Genomic DNA, 20,071 nt, shown 5'->3' with positions numbered 1-20,071 from the left:
CCTGCTTCTCCCTCTGCCTGTGTCTCTGCCTCTCTCTCTCTGTGTCTCTCATGAATAAATAAATAAAAATTTTTTAAAAGATGCAAATTAATTCAGACTTTCATCTATGCATTCATTAATGCTTCTATGCATTTAATCATTATGCATTGAGTACTGATGTCATTCCGGGCAGTCTACTGATTGTTTGTGGGGAAGGTAGAACAAAGAGTAGGGAGACATAGCCCATGATGGTGGTGTTCAGAGGCCACATACACTGAGCCTCCTGAGGCATATCAGAATCCATGTCTATCATGGATTTACCCAAGGTCCTCTGAAGAAAACCTATTGGAATGGGATCTGGGAATGTTTTGAACTTGGTTCCAGTGATTTCTTTTCCTCTTAGCAAATTTACAGCTACAGCCCTTTGTCTGAAAAGAGTGTGATGTTTAGAAGGAGAGTTGGAGAATTAAGGCAATGAGGGCTAAGACCAAGGCTTGCTGAGGACACTGCAGCATTACCATCTCTCAGGATCTAAACAGTGCATCTCAGACTCCTCAAATGTCCCTTACATGTCTCTCCCTTCAAATAGAATGTCTCTACCTCAAGGATTCAGGATTTTTCTGCTATGTAACAAGGAAGAAAACATGGATTTCTTTCTCATGTTTTAAGTTTTGATTCTGAGAATAAAAAGGTTCTCATGGATAGAAGTGTGCTATGGGCTAATGGAAATAGGGTCTTGTCAGTGTCGATCTGATTTATGAAGAAGAGGACACAGATACTTAAAAGTAGAAACTGTTTACATTGATGGGTTATTTTTGTGAGAGGGGGCAAACTCTGCCACAAGGCTTTCTTGCTACTCACTTCCATACTACAGCTCTGATCTTAAGAGCAGCTTTGTGAGCAGCAGCTGGGCACCATCAGTATCCATTCATCGCTGCATATAGGTTCTGTGAGCTCATCGTTGAGGCCACATTATGTTCACTTACAGAAGGAACCCAAGGAGAGCACAGTGATCCTGATGAGCTGAGTAGATTGGTGGAAAGTGAAGAAGTTGGAAGAAGTGAAGCAGCTATACTCTGAAAACAGAATCTCAGGGAGGTTGGACAATTTAGGGAAAGTGTATGTCACCCTCTGTCACCACACCAGGTTATTAGAACATTACTGATTCCATTCCCTGTGCTGTGCTTTTCATCCCCATAATCTGTTTATTTTATAACTGGAAGTTTGTACCTCTTAAATCCCTTTGCTGATTTTGCCCATCCTCCACCCTGCCCCTCTCCCAACCACTGTTTTTGTCTGTATTTAGGAGTCTGCATCTGTTTCTTCTAGTTCATTTGTTAGATTGATTTATTAGAATCCACATATTAAATAATATTTTTCTAAAAAAAAATCACACACAGAGAGCACAATTTAGAAACAGATGAACTAGATATCAAGACATGCTAGAGCAATGTTGACCAGTAACAGTGGCATAAGATTGAACACTAGAATCAGTGAAACGGAATGAACAATATGGACGTAGCACAAGGCATACATATACGGCTGATGGATTACCAACAGATTTGCTAAGGTTTTTCAGTGAAGAAAGGATAGTCTGTTTAATGTATTGTTATGGAAATATTGGATGTATATATTAAAAAGTACAAATCTTGCCTTTGCTAAAAGTCATATACAATTTAACTAAAAAATGTCAAAGCCATACAAATTTCAGGAAAAAAAAAATATACCTTGAAGTCGACAAATGTTTTTCACCCAGGAGACACAAAACACGAGTATTGAAAACCCAACACTTCCACAAACAAATAAACTGTGGTGTATTTGAAAATGGAATACTATTACAAAGTAAACAAAATACTCATAAATGCAGCAACACGAGGAAGCCTCAAAAACATTATGCTTAGTGAAAGAACCAAGATACAAAAATGAATATGATGTTTGACTTCATTTTTATGAACTTAAGAAAAGAAAAAACATATGAATAAAAGGCAAGATTAGTGTTTTCTGGGGGCCGAGAATGGGTGGATTGACCACAAAAGGATAGAAGGGATCTTTAGAGGTTGTACAAACATTCTACAACTAAACCTAATAGATGACCTTGGATGTATGCATTTTTCAAGACACAACAAACTGTACATTTAAATTGGAAGAATTTTAAAGTATGTAAATTAAATCTCTGTAAGGTTAGTTTTCAATAAAAAAGTACTTTAATAAAAATAAATGACTAAGTGGAATCCTTTGAATTCAAAGACCAAATGTAATATTTGAACCAAGTAGCCTTATAGACCTATGAAGAAAAAGAATTAAAAGAACCATAAGAAAATGTTATAAGTAGAAAATTTCCAAAAGTTGAATAAGAATATCTCATAAGTCTATTTATAATGCTGTAACATACTAATATGTAATCAAAGAAACATAAAAGGAGGAAAATAACATTTTTATCTTGACCAGAACTGAACGGTTAAAAAAAAAAAGGTGTTAATATGTCCTGGGGAAATTGACATGTTCACAGATAGTGAATTATATATTTATAGCCTTTGGAGAGTTTCTTGGCCAATATGATGTATATGAGATTTCAAATACAGAAAGATTTTGACTGAGCCATTTACATTTATGCATAAAGCTAAAATGATTAACAATTGCTCCAAGGACAATTTCATTTATTTTATTTACAAATCCAAACCTCTGGGAACTCTATTACATCAGTTAAAATGGCATTTATAGCATTATTATAGGTAAGAAAAACAGATCTCCGTGTCTATTGCAAAAATTGAGGCAGGATTATACATAGTTCTTCTCTGTATGTAAATCAGAATAATCCACTTGAGGTATTTAAACGAATGAAAGGTTTGATAGGGGCATTAGAGACTTCTACACGTGTTGAGGCTTGAGAGCTAATGGCAGGAAGGTTGGTCTTGACCTCTAGAATTGAAAGGATCTTAGGGAGCCCCTACCTATGGTGCTGACTAATGCAGCCCTGATGAGGGATTCTCAGGATATCAAAGCCAAGGGCAAAAGCCCATATCTGCCATCTGACAAGTGCTCCCATAACATGCTCCCATAGAAAAACCCAACTTTCTTCCTCTTCCATTATCTATAGAGTTCTAAGTAAATCTAAAATTCTGGCAAGTGTATGGGTTCCGGACAGTATCCCCTGTTGCTGCCCCAGAATGTGACACTTTGGCAGGTGGATGATTTTGAGCTGAAGGCACTTGATACCCTGTGGGCTTCAGACATTTATCCTTCCTTAACCACACAGAAGAATCCAAATTGGTGGTATTTCCCAAAATAAGGGTTGTTAACATATACATTTCATCTGAGGGATGCATCTACATGGTAGGGCAAACATCTAATTACCAAACATCTACTCCTGCCCTATGAAGTGCATTCCTTTCTCCTGCTCCCAGAGCCCCACCCTTCTCCTTAGATCAGAAAGACATAAATACCCCATTTTGCTTCACTGTGTTTGGAATTCCCATGTCTATGGGGATTCTCCATACGTTCACCTGTTGATTTTAACTGATTTTCTCCTGTTAATCTGCCTCATGTCCATTTCTTAATCCGGCTAGTTAGACCTTGGAGGGGAGGGAAATAGTTGCTCCCTGACACAAGGAATCTGGACAGACTCCAGGATTTTGATGATTTCTGTCCTTATAGAAGAGTACAGGAGAGACCCTTAGAAGTATTGCATATGAACTGTCAACAAAATATGACCAACACAGTTTTCATGCTTGGATGTTCAACAGCCATACATGCCCTTCTTTTCATCTTCACATTTTCAAACAGTAGGAATTAATATGATGCTAATATGCCTCACACAACGAGTATCTGCATCCGTCTTCCTAAAAAGAGGAACAGAGTGCCCCAGGTTAAGTATCATTGATGGTCTTCTTTCAAGATTACATTATAATTCCAAACACCAGCAACACACCTTACAGAGCCTAGCATATTAAGAGAAGGGGGAGGGAATGGTTCAATGTGAAAATATATACGTAATTAAGCAACCAAGAAAATAAAACACAACTACCGCAATCCTCATTTCTCAAATTCATTGCAAGACTGTCATAGCTATTTGTGTTTTTTTTTTTTTTCCACCTATTGAACATTCTTTTGAACTTAGATACCACCATATTTCCTAAGGCTCTAGCCTTTGGTAACTTTGATTAAGTGAAGTTGTTCTCATCAAAATTTGCCTTTGTATGTGAAGTAATGAAGCATGCCCTACCACCCTCCTAGATTCCAGATGTTCTCTACCCCATGCTAGTAGTGTAGTTCTTACCCTATTTTCTTTAAAAATTAGTACCCACAAGATGACAGCAAGAGAGGAAGAAAAAAAGGAAGAACCCAACTACAGAATTGTCAGAAACAATGAACCAGAGGGCAAGAATAAGTCTTTCCCTAGTTACTTTAAATGTCAAGGAAATAAGTCTTCCCAAAGAAAAGACAGAACACCAATAAAAAATAAATTTATTTAAAAAAAAGGAAAGTCAAAAACAAAAACAATAACAAAAACAAAAAAACAAGAACCAACAATATCCTGTCTCTTAGACACTTTAACTTTTAGGATGCACACAGACTAAGAGTAAACAGATGGAAAAAGATAATCGATTAAATTAATAACCAAGAATAGGACAGGGCTGGTTTTCTACACAAAGCCAACACTGACTAGAAGACAAAAAAGGGGGCACTTGAAGGGAAGAGCACTGGGTGTTATGCTATATGTTGGCAAATTGAACTCCAATAAAAAAATACATATACAAAAAAAAAAAAAGAAATCAAAACCACTGTCAAAAGATAAAAAATGTCATTATATATGATAAAAGTGTCAATTTAACAGGAAGATATCACAATTATAAAAAATGTTCGTTTTACTTTAAATCACCAAAATAGAAAAAGCAAATATTGACAGATCTGAAGTGAGAAAAGAGAGCAATAACATAACGGCATGAGACTTCAGTGCCCCACCCTCCATAAAAGGATCTTTCAGACAGAACATTGGCAGGGAAACAGAAGAATGGAGCAACACCATAGGACCAATGGGCCTGGTACAGAAATTTGTACCCAAATGCCAAGAATACACCTTCTTTTCCAGTGCATGTGGAAAATCCTAGAATGGTGGTGGCCACGGGCTGCAGGGAGGGGAAATGTAGAGATGATGGTCGGGGGAACAGGGGGAGAACAGTTGGGGACGAAGGAGGGATGAGTCCCAGAGGTCTAACATACAGCATGGTGAGTGCAGTTAAGAGCTCTGTGTTGTGTACGTGGAATGTGCTGGATCAGTGGGTCCTATGGATTCTCTCTTCACACTCAGATCATAACAAGGTGAGGAGATTGGATTGATAATCATGATAATCGGCTTTATTGTGGTAATCATTACACAATACGTACATATATCAGACTATCATATTATATGCCTTAAATATGTACAATGTTATAAAGTTGGAAAACAGTCTAAAATAAAAAATGAAAATGGACTACAATGTTTTAAAGAACTAAAAATCCTATCAGCTCTGTCTTCAAGAAAGTCATAGTCTTAGGTGGAAAGCAAATGATAATAATCTCTGTAACTAAAAATGTAAAAGCTTAGAAAAAGTCGATGTTTCAAAAGTCTGTATTTTTATTGAAATATTTATCTGTGATCCTCATGCTAAAGGAGACTCACAAAAATTATCTATCTATAACTTACAGATCTATAAGCTATATTTAAATATTCATATCAGGGAAATGTTTTAAGAAAAATGAAATCAATCCTTTAGCAATAAGTCTTAAAAAAAAAAAAAAACAAAAACGGAAAATTAATGACCCTGGCTGGTGCAGCAAGAACCTTTCTGGCTGCACATCACGTGTGCAGTACAACAAGGTAGACTGAGGTGGCCAAGGCCAAGCCTCCATCTCCAGTTTTGTGTTTCCAGGCAGAAGTGACACTCCTGAGAGAAATAACACCTCTAAACCACCAAGCTCAACCTTCTGTGTCAGTCACTCAGGGTGAAATGGAAGGAGTGGGTTCCAACTCCGCTCATACTGGTCCCAAACTCAGTCATGCTGCTGCTGGAGAATGGGCACAGGGCACTGTTTGCGGGTGGGCTAGACGCACAGGGCTCCTCAGGGGAGGTCGGGCTCTGAGCGCTATTACTGAGTCTTCAGGAGGCCATGTCTTTATTCCCCGAGGACACGTCCTTCAGGTGAGGAGCACACAGGGGCAGCCCGTTTCCCACTATTATTTAGTAAATAATCACACTTTTCTTACTGACATGTGAGGTCACTTCTGTTGCTAAAAGTGCACAACAGAATTTCTGAATTCTCCTCTGTGTCTCTCTGTACTCCTTACCTCTTCTTGCTCCCACAGCACACTTATCCTTCTTCTTATTATCACTGAGGCATCTTCTCCTGGGAACACTGAGTCTCTACATTACCCATCTGTTTCAAAAGTATCCTATTTTTTCAGGTAAACCTCATAAATCTGACTGTCAGGTTGCCCTCACTGTCCATGTTGTGATTTGGACTGGATTGATACTCATTTTGGATTTGCTTGGATGAAAGTGAGAACTTCAGGGTTAGTCACTCGACAAGAAGACGCTTGTCAACAGCAAGGCAGCCAATGATAGAACTCAACCTCGCTGAAGATGCTTGTTAAGATGTAGGTTTCTGCAGAGTAGCTTAGAGTCACTGATTAGAATTTCTATGGACAAGAACCTGAGATGATGGATTTGTAATTAAGTCCTCTTTTGACTCTTAGAAACACTCAAGTTGAGAACCGCTGGATGTATACAAACTTCCTGACTTAAAATTCAGTGAAAAATCCCCATGTGGGCTGTACAACACGGTTCCAGTTGTGGTCATCTGTCCCACAGAATCCACTACCTGTGGACGTAGCTTCCAATGCGGGCACGGGCTAATTATGCTCCTGGCTCCTTCTTCCCAGGTTCCTCAGAAAAGGCTGCCTTTGAGAACCTGGTGACATTAATTCTCCAAAGTAGACTTGACTTCTAATTAACCCCAAGACAACGTCTCCAGGAGCAGATACAGCCTCAGGAGTCCAACCACCACAGTACACCTTTCTAATAACCTCCCTGTGTGCTGGTCACCAGCGCCTCCACAGACCGCCAGTGTGGCTGGAGGGGCCCATGGGCCTGATGTAGGCAGAGGCGTCCTCTGTTGATGCAGATGAGAGCGTCTACTCCAGCGCACATTCCCTGCCTCCTGCTGTCCTGTGGTCGGTTTCTGAGCTGAGAATCTACTTGACAAGGGATCCCAGACACTGAATAGCTCCTTCTGTCTGAATTGAAAGGAGGAAAGCCCTGTGGGTACTTGCTGAACAGCAGGTAGTGGTGGGGTCTAGGGCTGTGTGGGGTGTGGGCCTCAGGGATGGGTCGTGTTGTGGATGAGGAGCCCCTCCAGGAGATCAGTGATGGCAGGTGCAGTAGAGGCAGGGTTGAGAAGAGAACCAGGGGACACTTTTAACTCAAGATCTGAGGAGTGTTTGGGTGTGGGCCATAGAGTTCTCTGAATCAGGATGCTCAGACTGCATCAGCTTTCTTCCCAGCTAGATTTTCTTTTCGTGTCTTTTTGGTTGCTTGACTCCTCGGTGAACAGAAACAGATCCTGAATGTCCACTTTTCTCCCTACTGGGTACTCGTGGAATCTCTTTTGATTTATAATTGACATCCCACGCTCAGACTCCTTTCAATATGCATGTTCATGGTCTTTGTGTGCACCTAGAAAGATGGAAATTTTACTTCTTTGCTCTTTGATGCTGCCTACAGAATTTGTCTCCCTTTACTGATTGATGCTTTTCTTCAGATAAATAGCTGAATATCTCCAAAGTGTTAAATATTTAGTTTTGTTCCCTTTTGCCGGTACCCAGTACCCTCTTCTCCTGAGTTACTATTTAAATTCCGTGTACATACTATCCCAACAGGGCATCTAAGGGGTCAGAAAACTCGGGTGTGCAAGTGCCATCTCTTTTTTTTTTTTTTTTTTTTAGTGCCATCTCTTTGAGTATTAACCTGAATGCCCCCCACAGGTTCTAGCATATAAGGGCCCTTCCGGGATCATCATTTAGAGAGTCTTCAACTTCCTGAACTGAAAGACTCTTGGAGTCAGTACTCCACTGGTGCCCTAAGCCAGGTCTCCTGCAAGCTAGTGTTCAAGGCCTTTCTGATGAAGGACTTTCCCACACATCTGGACAGTTTATTACAGTCCTTACGGACCCGAGCCAATTTAGTTTTAGAGTAAGGAGATGGAACAGCTTCACTTATGTGTGCCTTAAATGAAGTGTCTTGCTCAAAGTCACCCAAAGCTAGACTTAACATAGAGATCTTGTCCTGTCAAATGCAGGGGTCTTTGACTTTAAGTTGATGGTCTTGGGCATTGGGCAGGAAGATCTTATTCATGTTTCTGCTCTTACATCTTTCTATGTATAGTAGAGTTTGAGCTCTCTGTGCTCGTCCCGATGTTTTCTTGAGCAGACGAGGGCTGCCTCCTCAGCTGGATGGTGCTTGTGGGTTCTCAAACACCACAAGAAGGGCAGATACACCAATCTCACAATCCAGTCAGCTGTGTCATGGGTCGGAGTGAAAAATAATTTAGATAATTATTTTGGGTTTGCGTAGATCCAGGTATTCCTTCAGAATCGAGAGACTTCCAGCCTCTGTGTTCTACTCCACATGTCACACCCACAAAGTTGGCAGTGGAGGGGGGGGTTAGATGTGGATTATGTAAAAGGAGATGAGAAATATCAGTGGAAAGAGCTAGGGCAAAATGAGCTATGAGGATAAATGTCGATTTGTCTCAGGGTCTTAACAGACAAAAATCCATTTTCCTTGTGAGGCTGTTATGTAAACACACTGGTTTGTTTTTCTAAATATAGAAAACATGCAGCTATTATCCACCTGCAGATGTATCTATGGAGACCGACATAGTACAATCATATCTTATATTTTATCAGAAATATCTGTGCAGGTACATAATGAAAATGCCTATTATTTGTTAAAGCACTTTAAAACCAGCCTGTGTATTTCATATTAACTTCAAGTACATGAATAACTATAAGTATTGAGTTTAGGACCTGTTTCGAGGTAGTAAGGAAGAAGAAAAAAAATTTATCTCCCTGTTTCTAGAGATGAATACAATGGGTTTCAGAACTTTCTCATCATTAGAGGCACTTGGCTGATGCAGTAGGTTAAGCATCTGACTCTAGGTTTTGGCTGAGGTCATGATCTCAGGGACCCGGGGTCAGACAAAGCCTGAGACCCCATGCTTATCACAGAATCCGGGTAATATCTCTCTCCCTTCCTGTGCACCTACCACTTGTGTGCTCTCTCTGTCTCTCCCTCTCTCTCTCTCTCTCACGCACACACACAAATCTTTAAAAGAAAAAAAAGAAAGTTCCAAATATTTAATGTATATCCAGAATCTAAATTTGCTATTGGCTGGAAGAATGTAAAAATGGAAAATTCTGGTAGACGGTGCAAATGATTCCTCACTAGATGATGTAAGTTTATTTATTTATTTATTTATTTTTATTTTTTATAATAAATTTATTTTTTATTGGTGTTCAATTTGCCAACATACAGAATAACACCAGTGCTCATCCCATCAAGTGCCCCCCTCAGTGCCCGTCACCCATTCTCCCCCACCCCCCACCCTCCTCCCCTTCCATCACCCCTATTTCATTTCCCAGAGTTAGGAGTCTTTATGTTCTGTCTCCTTTTCTGATATTTCCCACACATTTCTTCTCCCTTCCCTTATATTCCCTTTCACTATTATTTATATTCCCTAAATGAATGAGAACATACAATGTTTATCCTTCTCCGATTGACTTACTTCACTCAGCATAGTACCCTCCAGTTCCATCCACGTTGAAGCAAATGGTGGGTATTTGTCGTTTCTAATGGCTGAGGAATATTCCATTGTATACGTAAACCACATCTGCTTTATCCATTCATCTTTCGATGGACACCGAGGCTCCTTCCACAGTTTGGCTGTTGTGGACATTGCTGCTAGAGACATCGGGGTGCAGGTGTCCCAACGTTTTATTGCATCTGTATCTTTGGGGTAAATCCCCAACAGTTCAATTGCTGGGTCGTAGGGCAGGTGTATTTTTAACTCTCTGAGGAACCTCCACACAGTTTTCCAGAGTTGCTGCACCAGTTCACATTCCCTTCAACAGTGCAAGAGGGTTCCCCTTTCTCCGCATCCTCTCCAACATTTGTTGTTTCCTGCCTTGTTAATTTTCCCCATTCTCACTGGTGTGAGGCGGTATCTCATTGTGGTTTTGATTTGTATTTCCCTGATGGCCAGTGATGCAGAGCACTTTCTCATGTGCTTGTTGGCCGTGTCTATGTCTTCCTCTGTGAGATTTCTCTTCATGTCTTTTGCCCATTTCATGATTGGATTGTTGGTTTCTTTGCTGTTGAGTTTAATAAGTTCTTTATAGATCTTGGATACTAGCCCTTTATCTGATATGTCATTTGCAAATACCTTCTCCCATTCTGTAGGTTTTCTTTTAGTTTTTTTGACTGTTTCCTTTGCTGTGCAAAAGCTTCTTATCTTGATGAAGTCCCAATAGTTCATTTTTGCTTTTGTTTCTTTTGCCTTCGTGGATGTATCTTGCAAGAAGTTACTGTGGCCAAGTTCAAAAAGGGTGTTGCCTGTGTTCTCCTGTAGGATTTTGATGGAATCTTGTCTCACATTTAGATCTTTCATCCATTTTGAGTTTATCTTTGTGTCTGGTGAAAGAGAGTTGTTTAGTTTCATTCTTCTGCATGTGGATGTCCAATTTTCCCAGCACCATTTATTGAACACGTACATCAGAAAAGTGTGTAAATAAAGACTGGATGCAGCCAATAAATAAAGGCTAAGTGACTTTGCATAGAAAACACTGTTGTTACTTCGTAGGCTTGGACAATTGGAGTTACATATATGCAAAGTTATCTGATGTGAGTCCTAAGAGTGACTCTGGAAACCCTGCTTTCTAACAACTTGTAGACCGTGTTTAGGAGCAGAATGTGTGAAGGGAATCTTACAGTGTTGACATAATCATCTTGTTGGTATAACAATATCGAAGAGACATCAAGTCTGAGGAACCTCCAAGTACCTGTACCTGGAAAACGGACCAATTGTCCCCCAGTCTTTCAAATGCTCTTTGATGAGCTCTGAGCCATTTTTGGAAAATTCCGTTCTTGGAGTTTTTCAGAGGCACAATCAGAAAAGGGAGGTGAGCTGCAAATGCCACCAAGGTAATGAGTCTCTTTCTACCTCCCTGGTGCTTCCTCTTTGTGGAACCAGGGACATTTGTCCTGAAACTGGTGTTTTCTGGCCTTCCACTCTTTGGCAAGGCTGCCAGTGTGGAGCCTCCAGGAGGGTCCCTCCCTCCTCTTAGTCAGTCTATCAGGCATGACACTAACGGTGTTGCTTCCTTGGATTTTGGGTTATTGCCATAGGTTGTTGACATGAAGAACTTACATGGTCATGATGTCCTTCCCACGTTTGCTGGAGGTCACCTAAACCTAACTTTTCTTCTCCCTTCCCATTTTACAGTTGGCTACACCGAGGTCCCATGTGGTTTCCAAACACCACTCATTCTTCACTGCACATTCTGACCCAGTGCAGACGGCTGGAATTGCACCTATTTTTTTCCATTTTGCAGAGCTAGTTTCCTTAGGCTTGCAGTGAGCAAGACAACACAGGAATCCCTCAGCGAGATGTGAGTGAAACCAGTGAGACAGATGCGTAATCCTTGGCTAGAAACCATGGTCGTGGCCTTCGGGAAAGCCTCCCCATTGACTGTCAGGTCCTCTGTTGTCTATGGAGGCTTAGGTCTTTTCTTCACAGACCTTTCTGGGGAGGCATGAAGGCCTGGGCTGCCTGCAGACCCTGTGTGATTGTTCCGCCCATTCCTGCTCCCCTTCCTGTATCCTGGTCTCTGTCTCTGTCCTGGGGTCTCCTCTCTGGGGGTGCTCTGCACGGAGTGGGGCAACGAGACCCTGGTGAGGGAGTTCATCTTCCTTGGCTTCTCTTCACTGGCCGGGCTGCAGCGGCTGCTCTTCGTCGCCTTCCTGCCCCTCTACCTGTTCACTCTGGGCACCAATGCCATCATCATTTCCACCATCGTGCTGGACAGAGCCCTGCACACCCCCATGTACTTCTTCCTGGCTGTCTTCTCCTGCTCTGAGACCTGCTACACCTTTGTCATCGTCCCCAAGATGCTGGTGGACCTGCTGGCCCAGAAGAAGACCATCTCCTTTGTGGGCTGTGCCATCCAGATGTTCACCTTCCTCTTCCTCGGCTGCTCTCACTCCTTCCTGCTGGCAGCCATGGGGTATGACCGCTACGTGGCCATCTGTAACCCTCTGCGCTACACAGAGCTCATGGGACCCCGGGTGTGTGTGGGACTCGTGGCCGCTGCCTGTGCCTGTGGCTTGACTATTGCCCAGGTTGTCACCTCCCTGGTGTTTCACCTGCCCTTCAGCTCCTCCAACCAGCTGCATCACTACTTCTGCGACATCTCTCCTGTCCTCAAGGTGGCGTCCCATCACACGCGCCTCAGTCAATTGGTCATATTCATGATTGGTGTGTGTGTGTTGGTTGTCCCCCTCTTCCTTATCCTGGTCTCCTACATCCGCATCATTTCTGCCATTTTGAAGATCCCATCCTCCACTGGCAGGTACAAGGCCTTCTCCACCTGTGCCTCCCACCTCACTGTGGCTACTGTGCATTACGGTTGTGCCTCTTTCATCTACTTAAGGCCCAAATCCAGCTACTCTTCAAGTCAGGACACGCTCATATCTGTGTCCTACACCATCTTCACTCCACTCTTCAATCCAATAATTTACAGCCTGAGGAACCAGGAATTCAAGGCAGCCTTTCGAAGAGTAATGGGCCAGACTTCGTATCCTCTTCACTAAATTAATTTGTTACCATGAATTTTTAACTGGTCAGTGAATGTATGCCTTTTATGTCACTTTGATTGTGTCAATTGTATGCCTATAGTCTCTCCTACTTTAGTGTTTTAATTATTTCCTCTAGCAGCTTTTCCTACGTTTGTATTAACATTTCAATAATTTTTTAATATTTTATATTTATTCATCTTAGAGAGAGAAGAGAAGCAGAGGGATAGGGACTAGCAGATTCCTTCCAGAGTAAGTCTGAGGTGAGACTTGATCCCAAATCCTGAGATCATGCCTTAATCTGAAACCAAGAATCAGACACTCAACCTACTGTAACACCCAGCCACTACAACATTCTGATGCTTTTGAGAAATTTCCCAGTTGTTTGTTTTCTAAAATCTTTAACTGCACTTCTCTAGGAATAAATATTTCATGTTATACAGTCATATGTTGTTTGTTACTACTCAGAGAATCTGTCATTATCTTTAAGGTTAGTCTCTAATGTTTTCCTTCAGTGATTTATTTTTTCTAATCATTCAAAGTTTTTATATTTTATTTTATTTTATTTTATTTATTTTTATTTTTTTAAAGATTTTATTTATTTATTGACGGGACACACACACACACACACACACACACACAGAGGCAGAGACACAGGCAGAGGGAGAAGCAGGCTCCATATAGGGAGCCCGATGTGAGACATGATCGTGGGTCTCCAGGATCATGCCCTGGGCCGAAGGCAGGCGCTAAACCGTTGATGCACCCAGGGATCCCCAGAGTTTTTATATTTTATTGACATAGTCACAAGTGTTTTTTATGTTATGTGAGTTGAAGTTTGAAAGGGGGTTTACTCTTTTACCTAAAGAATTATTTATTGAATAGTTACTATTTGTTGGGTTGAATCATCTCATGTTTATAAATATGTTGAAATTCTGTAAAACAATACAGGCACAGTATCTTTTCTTAGGCATGACCCTGCGGTAATGTCCTCTCTTTCTTGTAAGAAAATTGACTTCCACAACTATTTCATTTTTAGTGGATCAAATATGGAATTTAGTGTTCTACAAGATTACTGAATTCATCTAGACTTTCAAAATTCTTCGTAAAATATGTACGATATATTTGACATTTGAATATTTCTTAGAAATGTTTCTTTCCTATGGCATCATATACTATTTACATTTGTGCTTTAAAATTTTTTTTTCTGATTCATATTGTGGTAGTTTGTTTTGTCTGTTGTTGTCAAAGAGTTAATGTATGGGTGAATGAATGGATGCATTCTAGTTTTTCCCCCATCATGTTTTTTATTTTATTTGTTTTTTGTACTATTCTTTTTTGCATTTTTTGTTTTTATCTGTATATTGTGTTACTTTTCTTATGAATTTTCCTTTAGTTTGCTGTTCTATTTTATATACTGATGCTTTCAACAAACTAATTTTTAAAGTATATATATATAAATATATATATATATTTAGGAGATATATATATATAACTTATATATAGGAAATATCCTCTCATCTCTGCTTTAAACTTAACCCAAATATTTTTGCTACACATATTGTATTTGATATTATCTAGTGAAACTTAGTGCATTTTGCTTTATATTTCCCTTTTGACACAACAATTATTTAATAGATTTTAAAATTCTCTTTACTTTGGTCCTCATTGATAGCTTATTGCGCTGGGATTAAGGATGATTGTTTGCATTCTTAACCACTCTGTGACCTTGGTTCCAGTTTTTATTGTGACCTGATACACAGCCTATATTCATACTTTCTTCATGTGCCTTGAAAAGAACATGTGTGCTCTTTCATTACAACACAATTCCGATAAGTACTCATCAGATATGCTTCACTAGTATGAGCCTTAGACCTTCTATATTCTTAGCTATATGTTTTTTCCTGACTTATTTGAGCAGAGTGGTTTATGAAAGTTCTCCATTATAAGTGTGTCTCCTTGCAACATTTTACTGTTTCTTCCTTATGAAGGTTGCACCTCTGTTATTTGAGGGGATATAAATTCATATGGATTATAATTTCACTGTGAATCATAGTCATTAGCATTAAAATGATTTTTTTCTTACTGACTTTTGTTGTTCATTTAATACTCCTGGTCCGAATCATTTTTTTTAAGATTTTAAAAATTATTCTAGAGAGAGCATGCACCCTCAACATACCTTCCCATGCCTGTAAGGGAGGGGCTGAGGGAGAGACTTCAAGGCAAGACTCCCACTGAGTGCACAGCCCAATTAAGATTTCAATCACATGACACATGAAATCATGACCTTAACAAAAACCATAAGTTGGAAGCTTAAGCGATGGAGCTACCCAAACACCCCTTTAGGTCTGAATATTAAACTGCCAAATATGAAGATCCTTCCCTTCCTCGTTTGGTTTGTGAATGCTGGGCATTATTTCCTATCTTTCTACTTTTAGTCTTTTGAATCATTTCCATCAGTGTCTAGCATTTGCCCTATTATTGGCCTTAGTGTCTCCACTCACTGGGAGAGGAAATAGATATGCAATCTGAAAACAGGAGGACCTTTACCGAAGGAGATGACTCAGCTAAAACCTACCCATACTAGGGCATCTCCTCATTTTTCTCCATAATCTCATTTTTATTTAACTTTAATTTATTAATTATATGTTTATTATTAAAAAATCTAAAAATATTTATTGAACAAGTACTAATCATGTTCACATTCTATTCTAGGATCAAGTATGTTTCCCATGAGTCTGAAACACTTATGCTGCCTCTGCCGTTCTAATATTCTGTCCTTTATTTCTACTTGCTTCCCCTCTTACAGACGTCAGAAATGAGAATGCAAAATTCACATCTTCTTCCACCCGAGGATGAAAATTTAGAGTCATTAGGCAGGGAAACTCTAAGGAGGCCCTTCAAATGTCATTTGGTTTAACAAATGGTACCCAGAAAACTTCCAGCATTCAATGATTCCCCAGAGAATGTTGAAGGGAAAACTGACTAATCCCCATGGTGTATGAGAAACGGTCTTCTCTTTGGCCCACAAATTCTCTGAGTGTGTTACCATAGCTCTACTTGCTAATTGGAGAAATTATGGACAAGCATTGGGCACAATATGGTAATTAGCTCCCTATGGAGGAAGGGATCTCTGTTACCAACAAGGCACTGAGGTCATGCCAGTGCAGGATGGAAAATTACCCTTGATGATGCTCTTTGAGATATTAGCCAAATTGCCCATGGAGAAGAGGCACAGGTGATAGTTTTCTGTGGAGTCATGTAGGCAGTTTCCGTATGTAAGGAAACTGAGTTTATAAAAGTTGAAAGGAGAATGCTGGTTCTTCTTTCTTTATGTCAAGACTATTTTGGCAAATCTCACCTAGATAACTGCATAGAAGCGTTGAAGAAGTGTCTGAAAATAAAGAGGACTGCATGTCACTGCACACAAGCTCTATGATTTGAAGGATTATAAAATTTTTATTTTGATTTAGGGAATTTGATTTCCTAATTGAGAAGAATAATGACCATCCAAGCATTTCTTGTATGGCAAAATTACGTTGTCATGTTTTCTCATGAGTCCGTGATCTACTTATCCCACTATGATCAGAAGTGGGAAATTTGAAATGTCAGAAGGGAAAACTGGATGGTTGAAACTGTGGGGGTAGACATGGAGGTCACCATGAAGGCAGGGACACAGAATGAGCTCCATTGCTTCATAGGAGGGGTACAGAATTAGATATAGAAAGAAAGAAATGAGGGGTGTCTAGGTGGCACAATCAGTTAAGCATCTGACTCTTGTTTTGGTTTAGATCATAATTTCAGGGTCAAGGAATGGAATCCTGTGTCAGCCTCCACACGCAGCAGGGAGTCTGCTTAGGATTCTCTTTTGCTCTATTTATCTGCTGTTCCTCCCTTCAATAGATGATAGATAGATAGATAGATAGATAGATAGACAGATAGATAACAGAAAGAAAGTAGGTGATGTCTTGTGAGTGCTGTGGGGGAGAGTCACATAAGGGTCACCCAGAAAAAGGGCCTTTCTTACCTTCCCAAACCCCAACCCTCTATGCATAACAGGTCACAGCTCTTCCCGGGAAGGTCCTATAAAAGAACAAACTCAAAGGACAGAGACCAGGACACTGGAAAGGTGGAGATGACATCTCTGGAGGAGCACTGGTGAGGACTTTGCTCCAGTCCAATGCACGGTGTGTATTCCTTATATGTAAAGTTTAGGGACCGGCACTTCAAAGAGGGCAGACTAGGACTGAAACCTCTTGATTTTGGTCCCATTTCAAATTGGGCTTTGCCTTAGTCTAAGCAAAAGAGTAAGCACTGATAGAAGAAGTAATGTTATCTGCAAAAGTCTTTTAGACTCACAGAGTGTTATTTCAATTGAAATGCAAAAGTTTGGCTAGTTGATACAATGGAGGAAACCATGAAATAGTCAGAAAAGCAAATATTCTTTTTAAAAAAGATTTTATTTATTTAGGAGAGAGTGAGTGATAGACAGAGATCAAAAATGAGGGAGGGGCAGCGGGAGAGGGAGAAACTGGCTGCCCTGCTGAGCAGGAGCCTGACACAGGGCTCCATCAAGGTCTCTGGGATCATGACCTGACTAGACACTTAACCACCTGCACCACTCAGGTGCCCAGAGAAAAGCAGAAATTTTTAAGGGATCTTTTGTCTCTGCATGTAGAGAATGAAATTAGAGAGATTGTTTTATCCCAAAATGTTGAAGCAGAGGGCTAAAATTACATGGTACATGAATATTAAGGGAACAAGTTTGGAAAAGCTCAGGACTTAAACCTCTGGGGTGGACAGAAATAATTTAGACGAAACCCTGGGATTATAGTTCACTTATTTCTTCAGCAAGCTTTCAGGCATGTGGTATAGACGAGACACTGCTGTATCTGGTGACTGACAAGTTGTGAAGTTGATGACAAACGCTTAAGACTAGTGACCAATGAGATTCTAAGGAACCCAAGAGAAAGTGACAGTTTAGAAGTTATAGGGGGGACTCAATGTGCACTTCTTGCTTTAACTGAGAATCTGCAGAAGGTCCCATTACAATTAGAAAGAAACAACAACCACAGCTTAAGGCACGGACGATTCCCAGATTTAGAAGGTAGGATAACAATGACACGATTGTTCAAAGGTTCTCCATGCTAAAGCACATGTGAAGGAATACACCGTTAGATATGAGCAGAAAGGTACATTTGGGAAAAGTGTGAGACTCAGAGGAAGATTGCCTCAACTTTGTAGATAATACAGGAGTGAGGGCATGGGAATGGGGTAAAGGGTTAGTAATGATCAGGAGCTGCACGCTTCTGATGACAGCAGAGACACCAAGACAGATCAAGGCTGTTTCCCTACATGAGGAATGTGTCAAAAGAGGGCAGGAGGACAATCCTCAGACATTGGTGCTGTTGCATATGGAATATATGTGTTAGCAATAGGGAAAACTATGACCACAGGTAATCCTAGTTAAGATAAAGTTTTTTTTTAAATATTAATACCTAAGAATTAAGTGGAGACTGAGTAAACCTGGAGGACTGGAGTGGGGGCTAGTAGATAGGCTTTATGTGAGCAAATACCGTTCCCTTCGTGCGAACACTTACCCCAAATTCACTGCTAAGGTCATTGCCAGAGAAAATGGCACCATAGGTGCCATAATAATTCAACCAATTTTTGGTCAATTTGTGATCCTTTTTTTCTCCTTCCTGCCAGTTGTTTCTCTTTCACACCAGCTAGACAGCGCAGCTACCTTAGGAAGGAAAGTTTCTCTGATCCCTCCATCCCAACATCTCTGGACGAGATCACACTGGCTTTGTCCCTAGGAGTCCACCCTCCATGGCCAATTCTTCCCGGGTCACTGAGTTCCTGCTGCTCGGTTTCTCCAGCTTTGGTGAATTGCAGCCTGTACTCTTTGTGCTCTTTCTCGGCCTCTACTTGATCATCCTGAGTGGAAACTTCACCATCATCTCTGTCATCCGCCTGGAACGCAGCCTCCACACGCCCATGTACTTCTTTCTCTGTGTCTTATCCACCTCGGAAGTCTTCTACACAATTGTTATCCTGCCCAAGATGCTTATTAACCTGTTCTCTGTCCTCAGGACACTCTCCTTTATCAGCTGTGCCACACAGATGTTCTTCTTCCTTGGCTTTGCTGTCACGAACTGCCTGCTTCTGGGAGTTATGGGTTATGACCGCTACACGGCCATCTGCCAGCCTTTGCGCTACCCTGTTCTCATGAGCTGGAGGGTGTGTGCACAGCTGGCAGCAACTTGTATTGTCAGTGGCTTCCTGGTATCTCTGGTGGCAACGACGTTGGTCTTCAGCCTCCCTTTCTGTGGCTCCAACAGGGTCAACCACTACTTCTGTGACATCTCCCCAGTCATCCGACTTGCCTGTGCTGAAACCTACATCAACGAGCTGGTCATCTTCATCTGTGGTGTCCTGGTGCTTGTTGTGCCCTTGATCTTCATCTGCATCTCTTATGGCTTCATTGTCCGCACCATCCTGAAGATCCCTTCTACTGATGGCAAGCGAAAAGCCTTCTCCACCTGTGCCTCCCATCTTATTGTGGTCATCGTCCACTATGGCTGTGCCTCCTCCGTCTACCTGCGGCCCTCAGCCAAATCCTCATCAGGTAAAGACAGGCTGGTGACAGTGACCTACACCATCGTCACCCCACTGTTGAACCCTATGGTATACAGCCTTAGGAACAAGGATGTACAGCTGGCCATTCGGAAAGTGATCGGGAAGACTGCGGTTTCTCTTAAGACTTTATAGTTAGATATCCAACTGTCCCCACTTGTTTGAGTCAAATATGTCACTGATTTTTCAAGTAATGTTAGTTTCGGGTAATATCAGTCTACATCTCCTTCTCATCTTTTCCTCCTCTTGACTTGGGGTTCTCAAAACGCTCTTAAAAACCTGTATCTCCTAGTTTTTCTTTCACTTATTTGCCCCAAGCTGTGATTGTGCTCTTTCTTTAACGTTATGTCCAGCTTAACAGGAGGTGCTTGAGTCCAAAGGTGGCTCAGGTGTGAGGGATGACATGGAAGTCATTTACTGCACTAAGAAAACCTAAGGTTTCAGCCTGACCTTTGTTAAGTCATGACTTTAAGGAAGTCATGGTTGTTCTCTTAAATTAAAATTTTATATATGTTACATAAAGATAGTATAATTTTCCTTTTTTTTCACAGTGTTTTTGTTCGTATCTA

At 40.8% G+C, this 20,071-nt stretch overlaps 2 protein-coding genes across 2 annotated transcripts; both read left to right on the top strand.

Annotated features, from left to right (window-relative positions):
* The first annotated feature begins 11,729 nt into the window (after nt 1-11,729).
* Nucleotides 11,730-12,884, top strand: LOC112910121 (olfactory receptor 10K1-like). Its single transcript, XM_025986374.2, has 2 exons — nt 11,730-11,825; nt 11,949-12,884. Exons 1-2 carry the CDS (start codon nt 11,730-11,732, stop codon nt 12,882-12,884), a joined length of 1,032 nt encoding a protein of 343 aa, XP_025842159.2.
* A 5,811-nt stretch (nt 12,885-18,695) lies between these two features.
* LOC112910041 (olfactory receptor 10R2-like) lies at nt 18,696-19,637 on the top strand. Its single transcript, XM_025986271.2, has one exon. It carries the CDS (start codon nt 18,696-18,698, stop codon nt 19,635-19,637), a length of 942 nt encoding a protein of 313 aa, XP_025842056.2.
* Nucleotides 19,638-20,071: the final 434 nt, after the last annotated feature.

The sequence above is a fragment of the Vulpes vulpes genome, chromosome 5 (genome assembly GCF_048418805.1).
Source record: "Vulpes vulpes isolate BD-2025 chromosome 5, VulVul3, whole genome shotgun sequence".
NCBI lineage: Eukaryota > Metazoa > Chordata > Mammalia > Carnivora > Canidae > Vulpes > Vulpes vulpes.
The sequence above is the reverse complement of the archived record's forward strand: the minus strand, read 5'-3'. Positions and strand labels throughout refer to the sequence as shown.

Coding starts and splice junctions, on each gene's coding strand:
- LOC112910121 (XM_025986374.2), top strand. CDS start 11,730: ATGGTCGTGGCCTTCGGGAAAGCCTCCCCATTGACTGTCAGGTCCTCT. Junction 11,826..11,948: donor TCACAGACCTTTCTGGGGAG/GCATGAAGGCCT, acceptor CTCTGCACGGAG/TGGGGCAACGAGACCCTGGT.
- LOC112910041 (XM_025986271.2), top strand. CDS start 18,696: ATGGCCAATTCTTCCCGGGTCACTGAGTTCCTGCTGCTCGGTTTCTCC.